Here is a 22916-nt window from a genome sequence, read left to right on the forward strand (position 1 = left end):
TAATTTTCTAACTGTAGTCTAGTGATCAAGACTGTAGCTGCGTATTTAGCTGGCTATCCCAGAAAGAGGGGTGTGGTGATGATTGTGTGGGATTGATCCAGAAATGGTATACAAATATAAATATGAATATAACTTACAAAAACGCCAAAATATTAGTCTCCTCACAAGTTACGCATAAAACAATTACATGGATTTCTACATTACTGATATCCAGGAGTTTCATAATAATTTTGTTGCTTTCAACTAGACTTAAAAGACCTAGTTTGTAAAGCTACTAAAGTGAAATCATATCTTGCCAAAGAATCACAGTGCCTCGCGCAGAGGCCACTGGAGACAATCTGCTTCTCAATGGAAAACGCTCCCCCCCACTCATCGCCAATACATAAAAGTAAAGGGATGCCTGCTAGAACCGAAGTGATGATTAATAAAAAAAAAGAGAAAAAGGCAGGCACTGACCCGACCAGCGCAAATGTACCGCCGCCTCCTCGAGATGGAAAGATTCAAAAAACAGTCTGCGGTCATGCAATCTTCTAATGTAACATTTGGAACATATTCTTTTGGAAGAAGGAAAAAAGGGAGAAAGAAGAAGAAACCCGACAAGCAAACGAATCGCTAGAACGCCCTTAAATGCTAAACATCAACCAATCGTGACAGGCGAGTCCGGATTCGGGAATGAGGCGTGGTCAGTCGAATGTCATTTGGACAAACGACGCGTGAACACATGCCGCCCGTGGACTCTAGATAAACAAGAATAATGTTAATACAATAGTTCGGAATCTCGGCGTAAACGATTACCACAAGAGTAGCAATCTCACCGATTGACCAACCCCAAATTTTTTTCTTTTGATTAGGTTTTACGGAAGTCTGATGGTTCGCTAGTCAGCAGATGCATGAAAACATATGGATTTTAGTGGCCATACCAGAAAGCACGGGGTAGATCAGTTCAAAAGCTTGATAGATCTCCTCTCGGACTTTAGCACCAGTGAGCACGATCTTGCCGCTGACGAAGATCAGAAGGACAATCTTTGGTTTCATCATACGATAGATGAGACCCGGGAAGAGCTCAGGTTCATACGAGCTAAAGTTGTGATGGCGCGAGGCAAGTCCTTCCAAACGAATGGGAAACTTGATGTCACAGGAGCCGACGATGTTCTGAATCTTGAAGTCGGTGAACTTCGCATTAAAACCAAGCTTCTGAATAATACGAGCGTATTTCCGCGACGCGAGTTTAGAGTCATCCTCGGATTTGGCACCAGTAACCACCATCTTGCCGGACGCAAAGATCAAAGCAGTAGTTTTCGGCTCACGAATACGCATAATCACGGCCGCAAAACGCTAGACAAGTAAATGCCAGTTCAGTAAACAGGTCTGAAAAATCCACAATACTTCTTTTTTCAAGGTTTTATTGTACCTTTGGATTGTACTCTGCATTTCGAGCATGGAGCGCGATGGTCTTCAGATCCAAGCGACAGTCAAGGTTGACAGTTGCGACGATGTTTCTTGGAAGAAAAAGAGTCTTGTTCAGCTTTCTGGTGGGCCAGAAAAAGACAGCATAGTGAATACTCACTGCAAAGTAGGCACAATGCCACTCCCAACATTGCTCGCACCTGGAGTCGCAGCCGGAGTCGCGGGTGTCACCCCATTGCCGTTGGCATTCACTCCTTGCTGCTGACCATTCAACCCAGCCAAAATGCCTTCTTTCTCTGAAGACGGTGGGGTCAAATCTCCGGCACCCCCAGGAAAGGAGAGCGATGCTGGTGATGTAAAGGCCTTTGCCTGCTGAGCATTCGACGGATGGGTGGTAAGCGAATCCATGATTGCGATTTCAGCGAAACGCGCAGATTCTTGAGTTCCGCTGAGTTTCGATGCGATGACTTCTCGACGATATAGCCTGAGAGTGGGACTTTTTAGGTCAGACAGCTAGTCTCATCAAATGACCATCAAGAGGCTGTTCAAGGTTGAAGAAGTGGCAAGCAGTTGCATGAGAGAAAACACAGTAATGGAATCCTACCTGCGTTTGTGGGAGATGAACAACTAAATGCCTCCCCTACAGTTTGCTGCAAGATATATGCAGCAGTGGCTTTGTGGAAAGAAGAGAAAGAGAAACAAAAGTCGGGACTGAGGGAAGTCGCCGTGAAAGAAGGCAGGGTGAGCTCCGCTGAGAGTCAGGTGACGGTCAGGTGACTTGAGACTTAGCCAAACTGGGACGGTCGCAGAACTCGGCAACGGCAAGCAGCGGCAAAACGACGACAGCAGAGTTTAAAAAAATGAATTTTTTTGGGGGATTCTTTTCTTTTCTTTTCTTTTCTTTCTCCTGTTTCAATTTGGAATAGTCTATCTGGGGGGTATTAAGTAAGAAGAGAGAGCGAGGAGATAGGACTTCCGACGCGTGAGTGTCGACAGTAGCGATCACGGCAATCGAGGGGGTTGAGGTCTAAGTAGTATCTTCTTCCGAATTGAGCGACCTGGAGGAATGTGGAGCGAGAGAGAGTAGCACCAGAGAGTTGCTGCTGCTGCTGGCGGTGGTTGGTGGTGAGAGGGAAGAAGAACGTAACGTGCTGGCGTTTTCCGCGCAGTGCCAAGACCAGGAAGAAGAATTCAGCAATACGGGTGGGAGTGGGTGGCAGCCTCCTTATATACGCCGAGGGAGCGGCTGTCGTCAGGGGAGGCTGGCCCACGGTGGCGCCAAAAGCAGCGAGCGATCTGGCCGCATTACGCCTAGTCTGGCTTGCCGCTTCCATGGCCAGGCATGGCCTTGGCGGCGGCTAGGACGCATTGCTCACCTGATTGGCGGTCGGCGGCCCACCGGCTCTGCGACCTTCCAGCCAGGGATCGCCAATTATGAGCGTATCGCGCTGTGAGTCCCACCCGCATCCTACCAAGCCTGATACGGCAGTCCGTGCAGGCTGCTGATTGGCACAGACTATCTAAGATGTCAGACAGTCATTTCGTGGATGCCTGTTGATAGGCTGCTACGATCCCAGAGCTAGCGCCCCACCCTCTTCCTGCCCATCAATCCAATCACCGCTTGCAGGCAGTGCCCTCCATTATCCCCAGAACCCACATCCCGCCGCTTTAGCCGGTGTGAAGCGAAACAAAAAAGTTCTTCCGCCTTGCTATGCCCTTGTTTCTCTTTGCATGGGCTTGTCTCTATATTCTTTCTTTCGCTCTACTAGTTCGATAAACACGGAGTCACGGCTGTTTCTTGTGTGTTTAGACCTAGGAGCGTCTCTCAGCGCGAAAAAAAGGAGGTGGAAGCGCCAAGACGCGACGCGTCGCCCTTCGTTTGGCGCGTGTTGCCGGCCACCCGTCATAACTAGGTAATGCCTTTATTTGTTTGTTGTTGATCGGTTTCCTCATTATACAGAGTATTATATTCATCTGTCTAGTGTCTGATGCAGTAAATCTGCATCTCATCTCCTGTGTTTGTTAGCCGGAACGAACGAACGAATGAATGCCTACAAGGCTGCACAAACACAGAATACGTACGTGGTTTTCTAGCATTCCACCCACATTCTGTACATATACGCCATGGGCATGTGCTATAACGTACATTTGTGGCATGTCCTATACCGTAAACGAGCTTTGTTTGGGGCTTGAAAAGAGATTCTTACGAGTCGATTTTCTTGAGGTTCACATGCAAATGTGGATGAGCCGCATTATTTAGAGCTACTCAAGAGCACTCCACATGGAAATGACTGGTTTCTTTTAGCAAAACCTCATAAGCTAGCTAATAACTAAGCGATTGCGCCTCGGCTCAGTGTGACGCTGGGAAACGTGATATAGGGACCTAAACGTGGTCTTTGAAATCTGGCTGTCGAATAATTCAATTCAAAGAAAATAAAGATCCATCATTCAACCCCTTCGCTTCCTCAAAATAGCAATACATGGGGATACTCTACTCGCAGCAAAGCTTGCCAATCGACTTCTCCGTTGTAATACCGCTCCCAAACCAGATCAAGAAGTTGATGCGCGCAAGAAATGTTGCCCAGGACCACAATGTTTTCGACTATGCTGAGTCGATATTCAATCTGCAGCCGCTCGCTTTTCCGTGGAGTGACCAGCCCGGCCATGAAGAGAGGCAGGAGGAGCTGGCTGTCTGCGGGCGACCCAGGAGGAATGGAAGAAATCGCATTCAGAAGGTTGTCAACAGCGATCTGTTTCTTCTCCTCAATATCTTCCTTTTCCTGCTCCGTCTCCTCAACCATAATTTGATAGAGTCGTATTAGTGCCGCCCAGCGAATTGCCTCTGCTGCCATGGCTGTATCACTAATCAACTGTGTATTCTGATGCCTGACGTTCGTCGGTACAGACCACTCTGTGAGGTATTTTTCAATACTTCGAGTTTCCAAAGTGAAATTCACACAATCCGGGAGCATTTGGCTTCGCTTTAAAGGAAGCTGGCTTATCAAATCGAGCTTCTCGTATAGACAGCTAGCAAGGCCGAACAAGGGATGAATGCCCGCCGCCATGAATTCAGTCCTACTTGAAGTAAATGATGATGATGATGATGATACAACAGGAACCCTATCACAGGTAATCCTCGTTTTGCAGCATATGATTGCATAAAGGTCCAAGGCAAAATTTGATGGGGCTGTAGAAACATCCTGATGCAGGTCAATCAGAGCCTTGGCGCCGTAGAGATGAAGAATCCATTTCGGAGAGTCTCCGCGGCAGATCTGTTTTATATTCCTAGTTATTAGCAAGGAAGAGCGCAAAATTAGAGGGTTCACCTACACAAAATAGACAAAGGAGTAGAGATATAACCAATGCGCATGTAATTCCATCGCCCGACTCCAGGTCTAGCTTCAAATAGTGCAACGCCAGACTATGCTGGAGAATTAGTGTATCCTCGAACATTGGATATACTTTGCAAAGATGACAGGCAGTCAACGCGAGCATTGCATGGCGAACCGGCTTTGATTCTTTTGCTAGTTGCAACACTTCGTTCAAGAATGGGTTTTCGTCGTCGTTGACGACAACAAACGCTCGGGAGACGTATTGGGCATAGTGAATCAACAGATGGCGCTCTGTAGCGTCAAATTCGGCTTGCTGTTCTGGGCTAATGCCAATTGCTACCAAGAAGCTAGAATGTTGGTTCGCATAGCTTTTGTTGCGGGTTTGCGTGATTTCAGTGCGTTGCTTTTGCTGAAATGGTCCCGGCGGGTGATTCCCGCCAGGTTTCCCTCGGGCATACGAGCAATATGACCTAGATAGTCTTGCACATTGATTTCTAGGTCCTGGTTGATGTTGATTTCACTTGGAGGGGATTGAGGCGAGAGGTAGGCCTCTTCCTTCTTCTCCTGCTGTTCAACCAAGATGCCCGGCGATGCGTTGGAGGCCGATTGTCTCAACTGGCAGTTGACAAGGCCGAGTCGGCGACACTCGTTGCAGATGGGAGACTTCTCATCGCATTTCTTCCGTCTATCCTCATGTAAGACAAACGAATCCACGTCTGGAGAAGAAGAAAGGTCCGTACCGAAGTAAACAGTTCGTGCAGCCTCGACGGGAGCGCTGATGGCGCGCCCTACGAGAAGACTGTCCCTTTCGACAGTCGCTCGCCCCCGAGCGCTCAAACTTTGCCGTGTACGAGCACGTTAAGGAAAGCCCTCCCTGTGTTTTAACAGATGCTGTAGTACAGCCCACGATTCAAGACCAATACGTACGCTTGCACCGCTGACAGGGCTGGCCCTGACTGCAGACCGTCTTGATTGAGGCGCATGTAAAACACGCGGTCCGTTGGCGTGGCATTAGAGAGAGCTCGTGGGGAGGGATGTGTAGGATTGAATGCCGTCGAAGTCTTGATTGAGTAAGTTCGACTTCTTTATCTACGCCGGGTACATACCCGAGTCCAGCCCATCTCCGGATTTGTTCTCCAGTTGGTTGATTGGCTACAACAACAGATAAGACTCTATCCTTTATCAGCTTTACATACGCCGGCATTCCTCTTGTCCTGTTCGAATTGCGCAGTAACATGCTGATCAAGGTGAAAGGTGAAAGCAGACTGCTTTTATTGCGTTAGGCGCAAAATCAGATCTGCCACTGCCAGTTTTAGTCTTTCTTCACTTTTGATTGCAACACAGAAAGTTAAATTTGCATCTTTTTACCATGTGGGGCCCTGCAGTACAGGCCAACCAGGGCCCGAGAAACAGTGGAAATTTTATAGTACATTTGTCATTTTCTCCTAGCCAATGCAGCAATCCCGTCGCCAAATCCTTTAATATGGCTTTACGCCAGCCAGTTTCAACAACCGGTCCGTCATTTCCGGCACCTCCAACGGCTTTTCACGATCTCTAGGGTCTGGCGTGCCATTAGGCAGAATTGCCCCCCGTTTGCGAACAACCACGTCGTGAGGCTAGTGGGTAGTGCCCCCGTAATTGCGGAAGACTTCTTTCTTGCGCTCCAGCGTTTCCGAAGATGCCAGCTTTGCAGGGGAATATGCCGCGTAGATAACCGTGCGGATGGTATTGCTCGCTTCGGTGGGCTCTGCACCGTAATGGGTGGTACGGCTATCCCACACAATCAAATCCCCAATGTCTGCACACACCTTGTGTGGACGGACTCCCTTGGCTTCGTACCAGGCGAGCTGTTCCGGCTGAAACCAGTAGAGGTCTTGGGCCTTCCATGTTGACGGTTCAGTCTGTGTGTTGCAAAACTCCTCGTGGTACTTGTGCGAGCCTGGATACACCACTAAACCTCCGTCGTCAGGGCCTGCGGGGGAAAGGTTGATAATGCCCTGGACACAGTGCATGCCGCGACGCAACGGGCTCTGGTCAACGTGCTCCCACGCGCCTTTGCGAGGCACGTCCTTACGGTTGGGAAAGGTGATGTTCAAGCTGTCGAAGCTCACAATCAGCTCGTCCGTGCCCCAGATTTGAGCAAAGGCGTCGACCACCCCGGGCTCCAGTCGCGCATCCCACATGAACTTCTCATGCGCAACGGCATAGGCACTGAAAGTGTTGATTGTGCTTTGGACGGGCAGGTTTTCTGCCACCCAGGTGTTGGGGTTCTCGTAATCGAGCTTGTCGTTTCCAAACGACTTCAGCCATTGGCGAGCTTTGTGACGGTACGCTTCCGCTCGTTCTTGAGGGATCGCGTGCTTGATCACAGCAAATCCATTCTCCCGGAGCTGTGCGCGCCAGTCGCCCTTGGGTGCATCGCCACTACATTTAATGCACGTTAGTCGGGAAAGAAGAAAGATCTGCTGGAGGAAAGGGTAGGAGTTAGTACAGTGCATTGGAAGGCTTCCGGGGAGAGCGCCGGAACCGAAGTTGATAGATCTGCAGTAGCAATAGGAGCCATGATTGTAGTTCTCTGTGTGACTAGATGTTTGAAAAGAAAAAAGAAGCTTGTTGATTTTATTTGTGCGAGGCACGGGTTTATATTCAGGGAATCCTATCTTGATGGGTCTCGCATTTCCGTTTCCCGTCGTAAACGGCATTTGTGCCATGGACTAATGATAAAAGAGATAATAGAGAGCCTTAGTATTTGCTTTGGTATCTGCTTGACGCATGAAATGGATTTTCTCGTGGGTTGTGGGTCAATGTTGAATGCCGTCGTATATAGATAAGACAGAAGCATCTCTTGGAACTTCCAAGATTACCCAAGCCAAGCAAGCCGCAGACGGGTTCTATATAACTTGGGCCCGGAACAACCTGAAAAAAAGGATGTGCAATTCCAAAATATCATTGAGCGAACGAGAAGAAGCTCTTCCTTTTATTAATTGCTTTTGCACTTATCATTATTCACCATGCCTACCGTTGAGTCGACGGCGGCAGACCATGCCATGGACGGGTTGAAAGATCCAAAGCTGATGCTCAACGACGTGGACGAGGCCGCCCAGCTGCTGGGGGACTTCGATCATGAGGTGCAACAACCATTGTCGCCCCAGGACGATCGCCGTATTCTGCGCAAGGTCGATATGTGGTATGTGTGTTGGTTGCATTCGGTAGAAAGTTGTTGACCTGAAGCGGCAGCCTTCTTCCTCTACTGTTCTTCTCGTACCTCTTCCAGTACCTCGACAAGCAAGCAATGGGATACAGCGCAATCATTGGTCTCAGAACGGACCTGCACCTAGTCGGACAGGACCACTCTTGGGCGAGCAGTATTTTTTACTTTGGATACCTCTCTGCGTCCGGTATTGTTGCTTTGTTGATTGTTCGCTTGCCCATAGGCCGCTTCATGTCTGTTTCCATGTGAGTTTCCCCCATATGACTTTGGGGAAAATGGTGTTGATCTCTGATTTTTGGGGCAAAAGAAGAGTTTGGGCGGCCATTCTCATGCTTACCGTACTGGCCAAGAACGCATCAGGCCTTTGGGCAGCACGCTTCTTCCTGGGATTTGTTGAGTCTGCTATTGCGCCTTCTATGAGCCTTATTATATCACTGTGGTACAAGAGGTCTGAACAGCCCATTCGACAGACAGCCTGGTTTATGGGAAATGTCATCGGCAGCTTATGTGGTGGCTTGCTGGGATATGGCATTGGACACGTTCACTCGATCGCACCTTGGAAGGTGGGAACCCTATACTCATCCATCTACAAAGGCTGGTGCTCACAAAATTTTCTTTCACAGGCATTGTTCTTGCTGTTTGGTGGCATAACGTTGGCCTGGTCGGTTCTTTGTTGGTTCGCTGTCCCCGACAGCCCCTTGACCGCATGATTCCTGTCGAAGGAGGACCAGGTAAAAGCTATTGAGCGCGTGCAAGTCAACCTCACTGGCATCAAAAGTCACTAGATCAAACGATATCAAATCGTGGAGGCATTCCTTGACCCCAAGACATGGCTGCTTGCTGCGTTCCAATTTACACAAAACGTACCGAATGGCGGCGCGGGTTCGGTATGTGATTTTTCTCTTCTGATCGAGGAATAAAAGTCTCGCTTTCTAACTGATTTCGTGATTTAGTTTGCCTCGATTGTCGTCGAGGGATTTGGTTTCAATGAACTCAACACCCTTCTTGTCCAGATGATTGGGACCGGTTTCCAAATTTTTTTTGTTGTGATGTCTGCACTTGGTAGCACATACCTCAAAAACACGCGTACCTTGTGGATGGCTTGGAATACCATCGTCGCACTTGTTGGAAGCGTCATGATTCGGCAAATCTCATCTGAGCATATCTGGGCTCGTTTCATGGGATACTGCTTTATCATCGTCTTTTCCGCCAACTTCCCGCTAACAATGGCCATGATTACAAGCAACACTGCTGGGTTTACCAAGAAGTCCACGGTGACTGCAATCGTAAGCATATTCTGTTTTCACATCTTCTCCTCTCCGGCGTTAGATCTAATACGGTGGGCAGGTTTTCGTGGCATACTGCGCCGGTAACATTGTCGGGCCTCAGATCATGTTTGCTGATCAGGCGCCTAGCTACCCATCTGGGTTCGCAGGAATGCTTGTGTGCTTTGCTATCTCGGCTGTGATCATTGTGGTACTCCGTTTCTATCTGCAGTGGGAGAACAAGAAGCGCGATGCCCTCGACGAGACGTCCGAGGTTATCGAGGTCAACGGTGTGCCTGTATCCTTGAATCTGATTGATAGGACGGATCGTGAGATACGCCAATTTCGCTATGTGTACTAGGATGTTGGATGTGAAGACAGCTGCGAGGAAATCTCGCAATACGAAGCAAGCCGAGAGCAGGGGCTTTGAGAGACATGACAATTCATCATGCTGGTTATATATGAATATTTAACATCTCTTTTCTCTCCTGGAAAAAAGGAGATAGTGATTCCCGATTCTCAACAGAAGACGTCTACCTAGCTAGGCACAGGGCGGCACAAACACAGAAATGCGTAGTTTACACAGATTCTGTAGATATACACACGTACCACGACGCATATTTTGTGGCATGTCATAATCCGTAAACTAGCATCTAGCTGTCAGTTTCTGTTGCGACTGTTGGTCTCAAGATAGCATACATCCTGAAATGGAAATAGTGATTTCATTTGGCAGGAATCTGATAGGCCAGCCCCGGCTAATAAGCGGCAATGCTATTGGCCTCGGCTAAGCCTCGGCCACGCTGCCCGTCACCGAAACCGGCTACTTTCACAAGCTTTTCGGGGGATATCTTTCTTCACCGGCCCAAGCTCCAAAAACGTCCAACAACCAATTCATTTTGACCGTCTTGTCTTCAGAGGCAGAGCTTCTGCTGTTTGTATTCATGGCCACCAAAGGGGCTGCGCGGCTTCTGCTGAAGCGTGAGATACAAGCGACTCGGACTTCAATTCGTGCTGTTAACCCCAGACGCGGTTTCGCCCCGCCACCACCAACCCGGCGACAATATTGCAGTATCGCCAGGCCGTTTAATATTCGCCATCAACACGGACAGAGTCGAGCCTTTTCAGGCTCGGCGAGGAGGCAAGATGCGGACGAAGCAGCTCTCGATCCTAGTCAGGTTGAGAGGGAGTCGGACGAGGTAGATGTCTGTATAGTCGGAGGAGGTAAGTCGGATTCTTTCGTTTGCTGTTGAGTTAAGACCTGTGACTGATATAGTCGGAAAATTCTATAGGCCCAGCAGGTCTCGCAGCGGCTATTAGATTGAAGCAACTCGCCAATGAAGCAGGAAACGAGGAGTTTCGCGTCATCCTCTTGGAAAAGGCTGGCGAATTGGGAGCGCACATAGTTTCAGGGAACGTCCTCCAACCCACCGCTCTAAATGAACTGCTACCAGACTGGCTGGACGAAAATAATCCGTCGCGCTTCGAAAATGTTACACCGGCTAAGAACGACAAGATGCGCTTTTTGACGAAAACACGATCGATACCGATCCCCGCGCCGCCTCAAATGAACAACCATGGAAACTACATTGTCAGCCTGAGCGAGTTGACGAAATGGTTGGGAGAACGCGCCGAGGAGCTAGGTGTTGAAGTCTATCCGGGCTTTGCTGCTAGTGAAGTGCTGTACAAACCTGATGGCTCTGTGCGCGGCGTTGCAACCAATGATTTGGGCATTGGCCGAGATGGAAAACCTAGAGAAAATTTTGAGAGAGGAATGGAGTTCCATGCTAGAACCACCCTGTTGGCTGAAGGCTGTCACGGTAGCCTGACAAAGCAAGTTATCAAAAAATTCGATCTCCGTCGGGATAGTCAACCACAGACGTATGGGCTAGGCATTAAAGAAGTCTGGGAGATTCAACCCGAAAAATTCAACGCCGGCGAGATTGTCCACTCCATGGGTTATCCATTGCCATCAGACACATATGGAGGAGCATGGATGTACCATTTTGGTGAAAACCTCGTCAGCATTGGATTAGTTGTCGGGTTGGATTACCCCAATCCATGGCTTTCTCCATACCAGGAATTCCAGAAACTGAAGCACCACCCTCTTTTCAAGGACGTACTTGAGGGGGGTAAGTGTATTTCATATGGCGCGCGAGCCTTGAACGAAGGCGGTTTTCAGTCCATCCCGAAAGTCGCATTTCCCGGAGGAGCTTTGATTGGGGATACTGCCGGTTTCTTGAACGTTCCCAAGATCAAAGGAACGCATACTGCAATCAAATCTGGGATGCTTGCAGCAGAGGCTACATTTTCCGCCCTACAAGATAACAGTGATGGCAGTGTCTTTTTATACAACTACGAGAACTCCCTGCGTGAATCGTGGATTTGGAAAGAACTCAAGGAGGTCCGAAACATGCGGCCTTCATTTGGCACCGCTCTTGGCTTGTATGGTGGAATTGTGTACTCGGGTCTCGAGGCTTTCATTCTCCGCGGCAGGGCTCCGTGGACATTGAAACATCACTCCACCGATTCTGCGGCGACGAAGCTGGCTTCTCAATGCAACAAGATTGAGTATCCAAAGCCTGACGGTGTGATCAGTTTCGATATTTTGACTAGTGTAAGCCGTACCGGAACCAACCACGAAGAGGATCAGCCAGTCCATCTGCAGGTCAAGGACTGGGATGAGCATACCACCGCAGCATGGCCCAAGTACCGGGGACTAGAAAACCGATTCTGTCCCGCTGGTGTGTATGAGTACCTCGAAGACCCGTCTAAGGAGCACGGGGTCCGATTTCAAATAAATGCACAGAAGTAAGTATCCTTCTCTCCGGACGACTATCCTTCGTTGACGAGATGTTGACCATAAAATGCAGTTGTATCCATTGCAAGACTTGCGATATCAAAGTCCCGACTCAAGACATCAACTGGCAGACTCCCCAAGGCGGCGAAGGGCCTAAGTACTTTATGACCTAAGCCGTTGTATCATTCTGAGCATTTTTGTTGGCGTGACGTATGAACTGCATGTAAAATAAGTGATGTTTTTTTAATGGACATATTCAACACAAAGAAAACATTGTTGATTGAAAACACTATTGTACTCGCAATACCACCTATGAATGGACTCATCACTCCCCTTCCATGGCGGCACTGCAACGTCTAGGGCCGAGATGGCGAGAGCCAATGGCTGGCTGGGAACCCCACGGGGTTAGGGGAGGCCCGTACCGTGGAATTGCGTCTGCCGGCCCGGAGGAGGTCCCTAGGTGTCTTTTGAGACTGCCAGAACGTAGTTGCTTCAGAAACTATCCCGGGCGCGTAACCATAGGCTGAGAGGTTGTGATGCGAGCTGCAAGTTGACTGTGAGACGGTGAGCGGGGCCACGTGGATGGCTGGCGAGCCTGAGGAGTCAACCCACATCCCTGCGCCTGCCCTTTCCCACTCCTGCTGTCTCTTTCTCTTCCGCATCCTTCACACCCTGCGCTCCTCCCGACTCTAACTAACAGAATTCTGCAACAATCCTTCCATCCAAGCAGCCTGTGGATCGCTCACTGGATACTCTTAGCGCCCAGGTGAGTCCAAGCTCACTAGGACGCAGCGAGTGCGCTCCGCTACTTCGCTGTTGCTTGCGGTGGGCCACACCCAGACACACATCCTTCGCTGATTCACCGCCACGACATCCTTCGCTCTTGCTGTCTCTTTCGCTGCTGTCATCGCCGTCCTGGCCGTCCTGATCCCCGAATCTACGAAGAGGAAAATTGTGTGAATCGCCCTTGCCGTCACCTTCACCCAGCATCCCGCAGCCGGGCTTCTTCCAAAAAGGCGTCAGCGCATTCTCTACTGTCCAGCCATGAGTGAGGTTTCGTCCACACGGCTCTATCTTGGGAATCTTCCCCGCAATGGTACGCAGGTCTTTGCCAATCCACCCTGAGATTCCGCCTTCTTGACGGGTCCTACCCCTGTGTCAACGCTCCAAATCTTCGTGAGCGTTTCTTGGACGCATCCATCCCTTCTCCGTTTTCTCTAGTTGGTGCCCTACGGATAGCAAAACTTTTTTTCTTCCCTCGGAGCTGTATCGACCTGCTCGAAGGACTATGGTCGGAGACGAATACTAAGTTACCTTCCATGGACTTTTGGGCGGTTTCGCTTTTTTTCTTTGCCTGGATCGCACGTTAGGCCACCAAGTGCTGACGTTTCTGACGGCGCCTTCCTGGCGTTGGGTTCCCTCCAGTGACTAAAAAGGATATCGAAGACTATTTCGGCTCCCATGGCACCGGCAAGATCACAGAAATCAAACTGATGAGTGGGTTTGGCTTCATTGAGTACGAAGATGCGATGGATGCTCGGGACGTTGTTCCAGGTATGCGTTTCTACGGCATTGGAATCTACTGGCACGATCACGAGCTAACATTGTAATGTTACTTACACTAGCCTTTCGTATGTACTCCTCGCTCTGTGCACGCAGTGCAAATACAGTGACATTTTTAACCAGTGGATATACCCGACAGATGGTAGCGATTTCAAAGGAGAACGTTTGACCGTCCAGTTTGCGCGTGGACCCCGCCACAAGGAAACATTCAATGGCCCTTCGGACCGTCTCAGTGCACCTAGGCCTCGTCGGACGGTGTATCGCATGCAGGTTTCAGGGCTTCCCTCCGAGACGAGCTGGCAGGTAAGCTACGGGTTCCCCGTACACGATTTTCACAAACATCATGCTTCTTGCTTGCAACCAGCGAAATGAGGTTACCGCTTGGCGTTCAATAAAACCTTGTCATACATGCAGGACCTGACAGGCAGTGTATTCTACTTTAGGACCTCAAAGATTTTGCTCGTCAGTCCGGGTTGGATGTAGTATACTCGGAGACAACTCGTGAGCGCGACGGTAGAGGGTGAGTGACTTATCTGACTCTTCAAGTCTCTATTCAAGAAGCTGATGCATAGCTTCAAAAGCTTCGTCGAATTTGAGTCCCACACAGATCTCAAAACAGCTGTCGAGAAGCTCGACGGCAGAGACCTGAAAGGCTCCCACATCACCTGTGTTGCGGATGTATGTTTAGCTGAACCCTTGTGTGCCCTTTTTACAAGTTCTCATCAACTCTAGATACAACCCGCCGAGGAGCGAGCTCCATATCGTGACCCTTATCGATCCCGTTCGCCCCCGCGCCGAGGGTATCCTCCTGTCGACGAATACGATCGACGTGGCCCTCCGCGTGGATATAGCCCTCGACCGCATTATCGTGAACGCTCTCCGCAACCGATTCGTCGGGATTACTATGATCGAGATGGCTACGGGCGACGGACTCCTCCACGCCCACGTCTAGAAGATTATCCTCCACCTCGACGTGCGTATGATGACCCTTATGACACAAGGCCACCACCACCTCCACCACCACGACACTATGATGATCCCTATTTCGCGGGAAGACCATACGGACGACCACGAAGTCCCCCACGGGGTGATTACGGAGGGTATGACCGCCGCCCGTATTGGTAGGCAACGTTGGGCTGTTATTACGCTGAAGATCGCTTAATTTTGACGATGATGCATTTTGATTGGAAATAGCAAGAATAGGCCTGGTTTTCAGATGCCCTGTGGTATGCTGGCCGCCGTGTACAGTTGGAAAACAGTTTTCAGACCCTGTCGCGATGACTTTGCGAAACGATACGTGTGATATCATTCTATTTGCGGATGACTTTCGGAACGTTAGTACAGCGATGATCTTGAAGCATAATGTTGTGTATAGTTGCCGGAAAAAGTTCTGTGGCCAGCTTAACTCATTAACCCAAAAACAAGGAGGGGCAAATGTAAAAATGTGTGGCAAGAGGAAAGCTGACCGAGACATGATATCAGAAGTTCCGATGGCTTTGCGTATGGCAGTTTAGTGTAATGACTTTTCGTTTTAAAAGTTCTATCTATCTTGTAGATTGGCCTTGTGTTGCATTGCGCTCTCTGGAAGCCAAGCTGATTTATATAATGCCAGGACTCTTTGCACATAATTAACTACTACGCCGTCATACGGTCTCCGTACGGTGGAAGCTTTGCGGGGCAACAACCCGTCATTCATCTCGCCTCCCCATACTTTTTACTGTTGAAAAAAACAAAAAAAAAAAAAAAAAAAAAAAAAAAAAAAAAAGTTGAAAAAAAAAAAAAAAAAAAAAAAAAAGAAAATTAATAATCCTTGAACTTCACCATACATACCACAGATTCCAGGAAAGCAATTGATTGCCTAACATTCGATCTTACCATAGTTGTGATTGGGAGATTTGGTCTGCGGAATATCAAATCAAGAATATGGCTAGCAATATCAACCTGAGGCCTGCTGCTCGCCCGGCACTTGTGGACCATGTCTCTCTTCGCAACATCAATCTTCACTTGCCGGCCGGGCCTGATCCATGGCATCGATCCGGCAAGTCGCAGCCATGTACAGCAGCTGTAAAGCTCTCGTATTCATCGGCTGCAGCCGCAGCAAGTGCGGACGACGTTTCTCTTTCTATTGACTACGGCAAGCTCTACCGTCGAATTGAGACGGCAGTCCGGGATGCCGGGAGGTCTTCGTCCCAGAATTTCGATCCGAATTCCAGCGGCCAGGTTGCGTTGAGCAATGATGTCAGAATTCTTGCTGGACTGATTGCAGACTGCGGCTTGGGCTTGCTAGACGAGACCATCGCCGGAGTGCGGCGAATGGCTCATGTCCAGGTTCATCCAGAGTCTCCCAATCGCAGACGAGCAAGCCAGGCTAGCCGGAGAATGAGTGGTGGCTACCCTTCCGCAGCAGTCCCCAACAAACTCGTGACTGAGACGGCTTCAGAGTTGTTGAGTAGCATATTTGGCGAGTGTGAAGTCTCACTGCATCTGCCCAATGCTCACCTGCGGGCAGAGGGTGGCCTATTGTTCCGCAGTGTCCAGACTTGGGTATATGCTGATGATGGGAGCTCGTTGGAGGATGCAGTTGAAAATAGCAGACAAATCTCGGTTGTCGAACAAGAATTCCGCATCGAGGGCATCCGTTGCCATTGCGTCCTTGGAGTCAACTCTCACGAGAGAATTGAGAAACAGTCGGTGATTATCACGCTAGTCCTCCGAGGCTCTGGGGAGACAGCATGGGCTTCGACCGTTGTCAATACGTACCAAGAGATGGTGAGAGAGATAGCAGAGGTGAGTTTAGAAGCTACGATTTTTCTTTTTCTTTTCCTCAAATGCTCGAAATACATGATTCTCAGTCGCTGACTTTTGACCTATCTAAATGCAGAGAGTAGAAAACACTTCGTATCAAACAGTCGAGGCACTCGCCACGTTCATTGCCCGCGTAGCTACTATGGACTTTGGCAACGAAACTGCCACTGTTTTGGTAGAGAAGCCGAGTGCTCTAGCTTTCGTTGACAGAGCAGGAGTCCAAATCACACGGTCCAAAGCGTTTTTTGCAGAGCAGGACTTTTTGAGAGCGAAGGAAGGACTGCAAGCTACCTAGGCAGGTAGCTTATGCAATGGACAGAATGTATTATGCGTAGGATATTTTCCGTCACAAACAAATAGTATATGTACTTTTCTGCCCCCCTCTCTCTCTCACAAACTAAAGTATCGTATATTTTCAGAGTAATAATAACGGCGTAGCATTTTGTGCAGGTCGTATGCAAGCCTATGACGGTTACACGTGAGACCGCAGATTGCCGTAACGGGCCTTAGTTTCGGGGCGCCAAGGGCAGGAGTCTCGCTCGTTACGAGTTTCACGCAAAAACTCCGGCAAAGAAAAACCTCGTCCGTCGCTCTCTTCGTTTCCCTCGAAAAACAACCAAATTGAACTTGCTGTTCTCCGTCTGTCAATACTAGCCAACGACCAGATCGTCTTCCTTCCCCTCCCCCGAACTTAAACTTCTCTATGGGCATTCTTGCAACCGAATCGTCAGTCTCTGCTCTTCTCTCAGTTGCCAATGTTTTCTCCGTGACTTCGTTGGACCCGCGGTTTTCTTCTACTCATTTCGCACAAGCCCCGATTCAGGGAGATATTGTGCGATACATTCACTCTCTCTTTCATCGTCGTCGTCCGCTTTGTTCCTTGACAACGTGGTTCGCACAGGGGTGCGGGGTCCGTCCTGAACAAGGGCGGACGGTAAGGTAGTCTACGTTCTCCTCGAGAGAACGGGATTGTCTCCATAATCTCATATAGAGTCGACTATATGTTCGTTCTGAGTCATAGACTCAATATGCTTGCTGCTTAGGGTTGTTGAGAGCTCAAACCGGATTTTCTGTGAGATTAACGGCCCTCCAGCAGCCGTATCGACACAGATACCTTCCCAGTCGAGGATTGACCGTATAGAACCCGGATGGGCGTATTAGTCCAATCAAACAAAATGTTCGACACATCCTCCCGGTCTTCCGCCCAGCGTTTGGCGGACCAAATGGAACAGCTGAACGAAGGCCCTGTGCCCAATTGTGTGATGGAAGATTTGTCAGTAGGCGATGTTTTCAGCTCTCAGATGGAAATTGAACCGGAGATGGAAGTTCCCAGAAATGGCTCTTCTCAAATCATGCCACATGAAAATCCAGAACTGCAAGCCGAAACAACGAACCGTACCGACCTCCCTCCAACCGGAGCTCATGTTTTGCAGTTGCATGAAAAAGCCGCGAACCACAGAAAGAAGAAGAAGAAGGTAAAGCGTGTGGCGGATGTGGAGATTGGACATGGCAATCCGGCCTTATCAACAGTTCGAGGGTTCGCTCCTATGGCTTCTGGCGATGAGGATTCCGACATTTCTACTGCTGGCTCTCGAGCCATGTCGCCGCAACTGAATGCTATTCCTACCTCTAATGCGCCCAACGGAATTAGCGCTCTCAAATTGCAGCTTGATGCTCTGAATATATCTGAAGGTCAACCCTCACGGACCAGTCACCCCGGCGGATCTGTTACTTCGAGTAATGCTAGCGTCGCGTCTGATAGCGACCGAACTGAGGTTATGACTAGCTACGAGGTCGCTCTCGAACACGATTTTGTCAGTGAGGAGGCGGTAGCTGAGGAGAAGCTCTCCACTAGTAATGGAAACAATCTACAGAATGAGCTGTGCAGGAAAATGACTGGGCGTGACTTTGAGCAATTAATGTGCCTTGGAAAGGGTACTTTCGGGACCGTTTTACTAGTACGCCATAAGCCAACTGGGCGCCTTTATGCCCAGAAACAGTTTCGCAAGGCTTCCATCACTGTACACAGGAAATTGGTGGAGCAGACAAAGACAGAGCGGATGATCCTTGAAAGTGTCAATCGTCATCCATTTGTGGTCAAGCTCTACTACGCTTTTCAGGATCACGAGAAGCTATACCTCATCCTTGAGTATGCTCAGGGCGGCGAGTTGTTCACTCACCTTGCGGCCGAGAGGATGTTTAGCGAGGATGTTGCCGCTTTCTACATGGCTGAGATGGTGCTCGCATTGGAACATCTGCATCAGAATGTCGGGGTTGTCTACCGAGATCTGAAACCAGAGAACTGTTTGCTCGATTCCGAAGGCCATCTTCTCCTCACAGATTTTGGACTGAGCAAGGTTGCAGTCAGTGATGACGACCGTTGTAACTCGTCTCTAGGCACTATCGAGTACATGGCCCCTGAAGTTATCCAGCGCAAACCTTATGGTAAAGCCTGTGACTGGTGGTCTCTCGGAGCCCTGGGATATGACTTGTTGACCGGTTCACCGCCATTCAAAGCCAACAATCATGCCAAAATCCAGGAAAAGATTGTTCGACAGAAACTCGCGTTACCTTACTACCTCGGACCGGATGCAAAGGACCTGCTAATCCGGTTACTTCGCAAGGAGCCACACAAGCGATTGGGCTATCACATGCCCAAGGACTTGGATACCATTAAGAAACATCGCTTTTTCCGTAAGATCGATTGGAAGGCGCTTGCTCGGCGCGAGCTGGAGGCACCGATTCAACCTCTCATCACCGATCCTGCTCTTGCAGAGAACTTTTCCACTGATTTCACGGGTCTGGCGCTGAGTCCTGCTTCAACCGATGAGGACCACATTGGAGATATGCTCAAGAATGTTGGTCTCTCTACCGAGACCAGCGGCGCCTTGAACGAAGCCGACCCTTTCCACGGCTTCAGCTTTGTTGCATCAAGCAGTCTTCTGAACAGCGGATTTGGAGTCGCCACATGAGATCGGGGCTGTCAGGATACATGCGTCTCTTTCGAAGCAAGAGGCGGGAGCGCATGCGGAGCAAGGCCGATAATGATGTTGTGTGTACATTGTTTTCATACTAGATAGTTGGCTATTATTCTTTTTTCAGTAGAATGCAAAAGTTGCTGTTGGCCATTTATCAAATATATGATATGCAACATTGGATGGATGCTGTAGGCGTCGCTGGAAGTTGCCAGCGGTTTCTCTGGTGCGTGCCTTCCGCAATTGGAGAAGGGCGCCCCGCTCCTGCGACAAGCACAACCAGACCTGGCAGTCTCCCTCCAAACACTCTTTAACACCATCAGTGCAGACTCGCTCAATTGGAAAACCTCAGATGGCGCATTCGAACTCGCGAAACAGGTGAAAACAGCCCGCTGCATTAGCATACCGACGTTTAACTACCGTTTTGCGAGTGACATCATCAGCGGGGAGAGTTGCGATAGTTACTCTCAAATTTGCCGCCATGGAGCCGGCTCCTGATGAGACTTCACAACCGAGCCAGCAGCCCGGAAGTCGGTTGATACTGACAGGGCTGGCTGACTACAATGCACGATCTTCTTCTCAAAGCCGGGATGCGCATTCCACGCCTGAGCAGTCTGACAATGTCGCCGGCCCAACGCCAGTACAGCAGCAACATCAAGGATACAATACAAACCCCAAAGTTGCAATCCCCAGACACCGCGCTAGCACCAGTTACCGGTACAGTCGCCGTGTCGCAAAAGCGTGTGAGTCTTGTCGACAGCGGAAAACCAAATGTTCTGGTGATACTCCGGTTTGCAGACAATGTCGGGAGCTTCGGGCGAAATGCCAATATCCGGATGGGATGAGGGAAAAGACGAAGAGGTATGTAGTCTACTTTCCTTTTCATAGTATTGGGCTGCCTTGCCTTATTTGGTACTAAAAGGCCATTGCTAATTATTCTGTGCGCTAGGCATATGGAAGAACTATCCTCAAAAGCAACGGATTATGAATCCCTCTTGAGAGACTTACGCTCATCAGTCGACGACGTCCTAGCGGGTCGCATTGCAACGACACTCGCTAAATATTCAGCAGACGGGGAGCGAAAGGCGACAGATCCCCGTTCTTCATCCTCACGAACTCCTCTCGATGACGCCGATCTCGAGCCGTCATCCCCGTCGTCCATCGGGTCTTTAGAAGCGATCGACCGTGTAGAAGAGGATCTCAACAGAGGGGAAAATGCTAGGGCAACGGGGTACATTGGCAAGAATTCCGAAATCAGCTGGATGCAGCGCGTGCAGAGAGAGGCCGTGCAACGAGCTAGAAAGGAGCCCGGTATGTACGAGGGTGAGCCGCAGGAACTTCAATACGAAGACTTTTCCATCAATAACGTAAGCTATCATCTGGATGATTTGGATATCAGTATTTCGGGTCCAGTCGACATGTATCGCATGCCGTTTCGTGGTCATGCCGAACGTCTTTTTGAAGACTATCTGATTACTGTGCACCCATTCTTCCCTATCATCAACCGTCCTCTCTTCGCCTCTCAATTCAAATATTTTTTTGATAACTCGGCTCGGCCAGGTGATAGATGGCTGGCCATATTAAATATGATTTTTGCTATCGCGGCCAAACATGCTCATCTGGCGCAAATGCCTTGGAAGGGAGATGATGCCCAAGACCATCTATTGTATTTCACACGCGCCAGGTATCTCAGCATGACGGGCGATGATCTTTTCACACACCCTGATCTTCAACAAGTTCAGCTAGAGGGCCTTATGGCCTTTTATCTCCTATCAACAGATCAAATTAACAGGTAAGTGCGTAACTTGAGATCTTCTATGAATCCGGAATAGTAACGTATCGCGACAGAGCCTGGAGAATTTCGAGTCTTGCCATCCGTTCTGCTATAGCTCTTGGTATCAATATGAAGAGTTCGAGCCAAACAACAACCGATATTTCCAAGGAATCTCGTTATCGTGTTTGGTGGTCGCTTTACTCCTTCGAGCATCTGCTTGGTGTGATGACAGGCAGAGCGACTTGCATCCTTGATGGAGTGTGCACAACACCTATGCCAATACCCTTCGAGGAAGAAAAGTTTAATGAACCCGAAGCTCAGCAGATATTGAGCAATCTTTCTCTACGCGACGAGCGGATCCAGAATGCGGTTGCAAGCTACTTGATCAGGCTAATGCCTCTCAACCCCCTAGATGGCAAGGAGTCTGACGGAGTTGACAAGCTTGAGAAGAAGACTGAACGGTCCGTATGGATACGAAGTATCCCTTTCAACATGGGCCTACTTTTTCTGCTATACATCGATCTTACAGTTATTACCCAGGAGATTGTGAACAAGGTGTATACATCAGATGCAGTCAAAGTGCCTTGGGCTCATATCGAAAATCGAATAGGCGACCTGAAAGCACGGATTGACTTGTGGTACAAACAGCTTCCAGGTCCATTCAGTTTCACCCAGAAGGATGATAGTAGCTCGCCTGAGCAAGTACGAGCAAAGCTCAGCCTTGCTTTTCAGTATTATAGCGCTCGAATTACACTTGGCCGACCATGTCTTTGTCGACGTGACGCTAGTTCCAACAACTCCATTTCATTTAGTCACAAAATGGCGCTGGTCTCGCTTGAGGCTGCTATGCGAATGCTAGATTTGATTCCAGATGCTCCTGATCCATGTCGGCTTTACCAGCTGGCTCCGTGGTGGTCCATACTTCATTTTCTGATGCAAGCAACTACAGTTCTTCTATTGGAACTATCATTCGCCAACGTCCACGCACCTGAAGAAGAAACAAATACCTTCCATGCTACCAAGAAAGCTATTTGTTGGCTGTATGCAATGTCAGAGCATAGCACAGCCTCATATCGAGCATGGCAGCTTTGCGATAGTTGTATGCGGCGAATAGCTGTTGGCATGAATTACGACGTCAGCGACCTGCCATCTTCACCTAATGAGGCCGCGATTTCCCAGCAGAAAAAACCTCAGGAACGGCAGCAGCAGCAGCAGCTTAACAGTGTTGGTGTGACAGGTGATATGCCGCAGACTACTACTGTCACTCATTTTCCCTCGACCGATGGTGAGGCAGAGTCTTTTGAGTGGAATACTGGAATGGAGCCCCTATCTACACCACAATTCGATGGCGCCAAGCGTCGAGAAATTCTCGGCGATCTTGAATTAGAACAGACGGCTTCCGTGAGTGCGGCGGAGTTAGTGACTTATCCCATGAGCTTTTCGCCTTTCATGATGGAATTTGCTGGTGCAAGCGGTCCTCCAACCGCGGACTCACACTTCCCTTATGATCCTATAAGTGGCCAATTTATGGGCTCATTTTTCCCGAATCCCGGGGATGACCAGCAGAATTGGGACAACTAGTTCTGTTTTTTATCCGAATGAAGAAAGGAATGGTGAAACGCACGAATAATGAATAAAGGGAAAGACATGTTTGTATGCCATCTTTGAGGGCGGCCTTATTTACTTACAGTATACAGTTCCTTATTTCGCTTCATTTTAGATACACACGATTGGAACTGTAACATAGTTTCAATTTATTTACCTACCTTTTAATCATGTGTTCTATC

At 49.1% G+C, this 22916-nt stretch overlaps 8 protein-coding genes across 8 annotated transcripts; 5 read left to right on the plus strand and 3 right to left on the minus strand.

Moving 5' to 3' along the window:
• Nucleotides 1-879: 879 nt before the first annotated feature.
• Nucleotides 880-1815, minus strand: UA08_01589 (TATA-box-binding protein; the record flags this gene model as incomplete). The annotated part of the gene is made up of 3 exons (XM_020261270.1): nucleotides 880-1335; nucleotides 1412-1499; nucleotides 1568-1815. The coding sequence occupies 3 exons, from the start codon at nucleotides 1813-1815 to the stop codon at nucleotides 880-882; spliced, it is 792 nt and encodes a 263-aa protein (XP_020122902.1).
• Nucleotides 1816-3872: 2057 nt separating this feature from the next.
• On the minus strand, nucleotides 3873-5976 carry UA08_01590 (hypothetical protein; the record flags this gene model as incomplete). Its single annotated transcript, XM_020261271.1, has 6 exons — nucleotides 3873-4679; nucleotides 4738-5075; nucleotides 5198-5577; nucleotides 5667-5800; nucleotides 5846-5891; nucleotides 5936-5976. 6 exons carry the CDS (start codon nucleotides 5974-5976, stop codon nucleotides 3873-3875), a joined length of 1746 nt encoding a protein of 581 aa, XP_020123377.1.
• A 379-nt stretch (nucleotides 5977-6355) lies between these two features.
• UA08_01591 (hypothetical protein) lies at nucleotides 6356-7302 on the minus strand (the record flags this gene model as incomplete). The annotated part of the gene is made up of 2 exons (XM_020261272.1): nucleotides 6356-7201; nucleotides 7231-7302. The coding sequence occupies 2 exons, from the start codon at nucleotides 7300-7302 to the stop codon at nucleotides 6356-6358; spliced, it is 918 nt and encodes a 305-aa protein (XP_020123378.1).
• A 448-nt stretch (nucleotides 7303-7750) lies between these two features.
• Nucleotides 7751-12185, plus strand: UA08_01592 (hypothetical protein; the record flags this gene model as incomplete). The annotated part of the gene is made up of 9 exons (XM_020261273.1): nucleotides 7751-7926; nucleotides 7977-8195; nucleotides 8258-8513; nucleotides 8736-8837; nucleotides 8904-9236; nucleotides 9298-9544; nucleotides 10005-10436; nucleotides 10505-12023; nucleotides 12086-12185. The coding sequence occupies 9 exons, from the start codon at nucleotides 7751-7753 to the stop codon at nucleotides 12183-12185; spliced, it is 3384 nt and encodes a 1127-aa protein (XP_020123379.1).
• Nucleotides 12186-13056: 871 nt separating this feature from the next.
• UA08_01593 (hypothetical protein) lies at nucleotides 13057-14700 on the plus strand (the record flags this gene model as incomplete). The annotated part of the gene is made up of 7 exons (XM_020261274.1): nucleotides 13057-13108; nucleotides 13438-13566; nucleotides 13638-13643; nucleotides 13715-13878; nucleotides 14019-14095; nucleotides 14157-14253; nucleotides 14308-14700. The coding sequence occupies 7 exons, from the start codon at nucleotides 13057-13059 to the stop codon at nucleotides 14698-14700; spliced, it is 918 nt and encodes a 305-aa protein (XP_020123380.1).
• Nucleotides 14701-15498: 798 nt separating this feature from the next.
• Nucleotides 15499-16675, plus strand: UA08_01594 (hypothetical protein; the record flags this gene model as incomplete). Its single annotated transcript, XM_020261275.1, has 2 exons — nucleotides 15499-16362; nucleotides 16457-16675. The coding sequence occupies 2 exons, from the start codon at nucleotides 15499-15501 to the stop codon at nucleotides 16673-16675; spliced, it is 1083 nt and encodes a 360-aa protein (XP_020123373.1).
• Nucleotides 16676-17555: 880 nt separating this feature from the next.
• UA08_01595 (hypothetical protein) lies at nucleotides 17556-19352 on the plus strand (the record flags this gene model as incomplete). Its single annotated transcript, XM_020261276.1, has 1 exon — nucleotides 17556-19352. One exon carries the CDS (start codon nucleotides 17556-17558, stop codon nucleotides 19350-19352), a length of 1797 nt encoding a protein of 598 aa, XP_020123374.1.
• Nucleotides 19353-19836: 484 nt separating this feature from the next.
• On the plus strand, nucleotides 19837-22710 carry UA08_01596 (hypothetical protein; the record flags this gene model as incomplete). Its single annotated transcript, XM_020261277.1, has 3 exons — nucleotides 19837-20216; nucleotides 20305-21147; nucleotides 21204-22710. 3 exons carry the CDS (start codon nucleotides 19837-19839, stop codon nucleotides 22708-22710), a joined length of 2730 nt encoding a protein of 909 aa, XP_020123375.1.
• Between the last annotated feature and the right edge of the window lie 206 nt (nucleotides 22711-22916).

Source organism: Talaromyces atroroseus (assembly GCF_001907595.1).
Source record: "Talaromyces atroroseus strain IBT 11181 chromosome Unknown scaffold_1, whole genome shotgun sequence".
Classification (NCBI taxonomy): domain Eukaryota; kingdom Fungi; phylum Ascomycota; class Eurotiomycetes; order Eurotiales; family Trichocomaceae; genus Talaromyces; species Talaromyces atroroseus.